General features: G+C 39.4%; 1 protein-coding gene across 1 annotated transcript in view; it reads right to left on the minus strand.

Annotated features, from left to right (window-relative positions):
* Kiaa1841 (KIAA1841 ortholog) overlaps positions 1-2,413 on the minus strand; it is a 63,509-nt gene that overhangs the window by 21,677 nt on the left and 39,419 nt on the right. Inside the window, exon 10 of the mRNA XM_023720856.1 lies at positions 2,016-2,139. Within this exon, the coding sequence (XP_023576624.1) occupies positions 2,016-2,139 (124 nt within the window). The remainder of the gene's footprint in view (positions 1-2,015; positions 2,140-2,413) is intronic.

The raw sequence follows: 2,413 nt of genomic DNA on the forward strand, positions 1-2,413 counted from the left end.
AAAAAATAAAACAAGGAGACAAGGTCATGAGTTAATCTCAAGATAGTAATAGACCTTAGCCTTATTTTTAAAAAATGTTTAAACAGTAAGCTTGTTAACCTACTGAAGGATTTAAACAGTTTATTTAGAAAATTCTTTTTTTTTTTTTTTCTCTCATCTCAATCTTGTATGAATCCCAGTAGTGAGAGGAGAAAAAAGATAAATTTCTTTAGTACCATATGTGGCCAAGTACATCAACCATCTTAAACTACATTGTCTGCTATTGACCCTGTTAAAAGAACTAGGTTAATATCAAAAGTTATCCATTTCATAAGCCAAAAATTTTATGGTTATGCTGAGTAAAATATTATTGTAATACTTCAAAAATTTTAATGGTAAGCGGCAGGTTTCATTTCTCCATTGTAAGAAAGGAATAACAAATTAAAAGACAAACTGAACTCATGTTTTTTAAACCTTTTCAAACAAAAGTAATGAAAGTAGTAGTTGACTGGTTATGCTTTGTGCTCTAAACCAACTAGCTACACTGATTTCAAATGGCAATAGCCCATGAGACTGGGCAGCTTGACAGTTCTGAATATTTTTGCAGTAATTTTTTAAAATATATAGACACAAAAATGATCCATCTCATGCACTCTTCATTTCTTTGCCTTTAAGAGCAGTGTCTGACACTGTCTGGTAATTCTCATGGATACTGTCTGGTATTAATTTTCTATAGATTCTACAATCTTTATAAACTGTTTTGCTATTTGCACTTCATTAGACACTGTTACAGAATCCTGTATATCTTTATGACTTACTAGCTGAACATTACTATCTTTGTAATAAAAACATGAATTTTCAAGACGTTAACCATCAAAGTGGTTGAAGGACCTCCAAAAGCCATTTCTAGTTTTCTGCTTGGAATTGGTGGCTTCCTATGTATATAATAAAGGTTTGCTATCCATCTATGTTTTTCTACCATACACAATAAAGCCTCTGTTTGGGTAATGTTCTAAGACAGGGTCTGGGTATATAGCCTACACTGACCTTGAACTCACCATGTAGCCTAGGCTGGTTCAAACTCACTGCACTCCTTTTGCCTGAGCTTCCTGAGAGCTGGGATTAAAGGCATGTACCATCTTTCCTGGTCACAGGTAGTGTTCTTTCTTCTTCATATGCTTTTTTTTTTTTTTTTGGTGGAACCAGGGATTGAACTCAGGCCCTTGCGCTTGCCAGGCAAGTGCTTATTACACTGAACCATCTCCCTGGCCCCCCATATGCTTGTTTTTTGTTTTTTTTTGTTTTTGTTTTTGTTTTTGTTTTTTTAATTTTAGGGAAGGGTCTACAGGGTGTTCAGGGTCTCCGTACTAGATCTGACTCATAGTGATCTGCCTGTTTATAGCCTCCCAAGAGCTGGGATTATGGGTGCTTGCCACCACGCCCAGTCTCAATTGCCATCTCAGTGCACCCCAGGGGTGAGGCCGGCAGAGCAGACATGGGGATCAAACCCTCAGCCTCTATGCCTGCTTGCAAACACTTTAATCCGCTGAGCTATTTGGCCAGCCCCCATAACTAAACATTATTAAAAACCTTATTAAACTCTCTAAGTGGGCTGGTGAGATGGCTCAGTGGTCTAAAGCACCTACTTAGAACAAGCTTAGCAAAGCAAAGAGACCGAGGTTCAATCCCCCAGCACCACATGCCAGACAAGGTTGCCCCCTGGTGGGCTGAGCTGCCCCCCCCCACACACACACACTAAAAAAAAAAAACACAAACTCTCTAGGAAGGGCATGAGTGATGAATTTGCTGCTATACACACCTCATCAGACAACTGCGCTTCCAGATCTACCATCTTCTTTGTGGTCACAAACTGTGGTGATGGTGGTGGTGGCAGTGGTCATCTGACCTGTCCCCTTTGATGTGGTCCTTCATGCCCCCACCCCCGCTGGGGGTTGGCCATCCAGGCCACCATACATGCTCCCCCAAGATACCTTCTTTTAATGTTGCAGAAGAGGATATTAAAAAAGAAGTCTCACCTGAAAACATCTGGAACAGGTCAGCCAGTTGATTGTTCCCCATAACCTCCAATATACATCTCTCCAAGATTTTAATTCTTCAAAAAGACTATTCAAATACTCATGAATATCCCAAGTCTTATCTCTAGGGAAAAGAGCCTCAATTGTTATATATTATTTTACAAGCAAGTAATATTAACAATTTGTTTCAAACAAATGTTTTTTAAATTTTTTGGCTCTGTAGAATGTGCCTAAGGAGAGTCACATGGAGAGAAAACATTCTCTCAGGCTTTCACAGAGAGCACATTGGCCAAGCAATGGCCTTGACTCATCCACATGGCTGACACTGACAAAGGTTCTACAATCTGAGGTACAGGATCTCAGGATTAATCCTGAGGGGATTTCACTGACCTTATCAG

The sequence above is a fragment of the Octodon degus genome, unplaced genomic scaffold, assembly GCF_000260255.1.
Source record: "Octodon degus isolate 3935 unplaced genomic scaffold, OctDeg1.0 scaffold00078, whole genome shotgun sequence".
Classification (NCBI taxonomy): Eukaryota; Metazoa; Chordata; class Mammalia; order Rodentia; family Octodontidae; genus Octodon; species Octodon degus.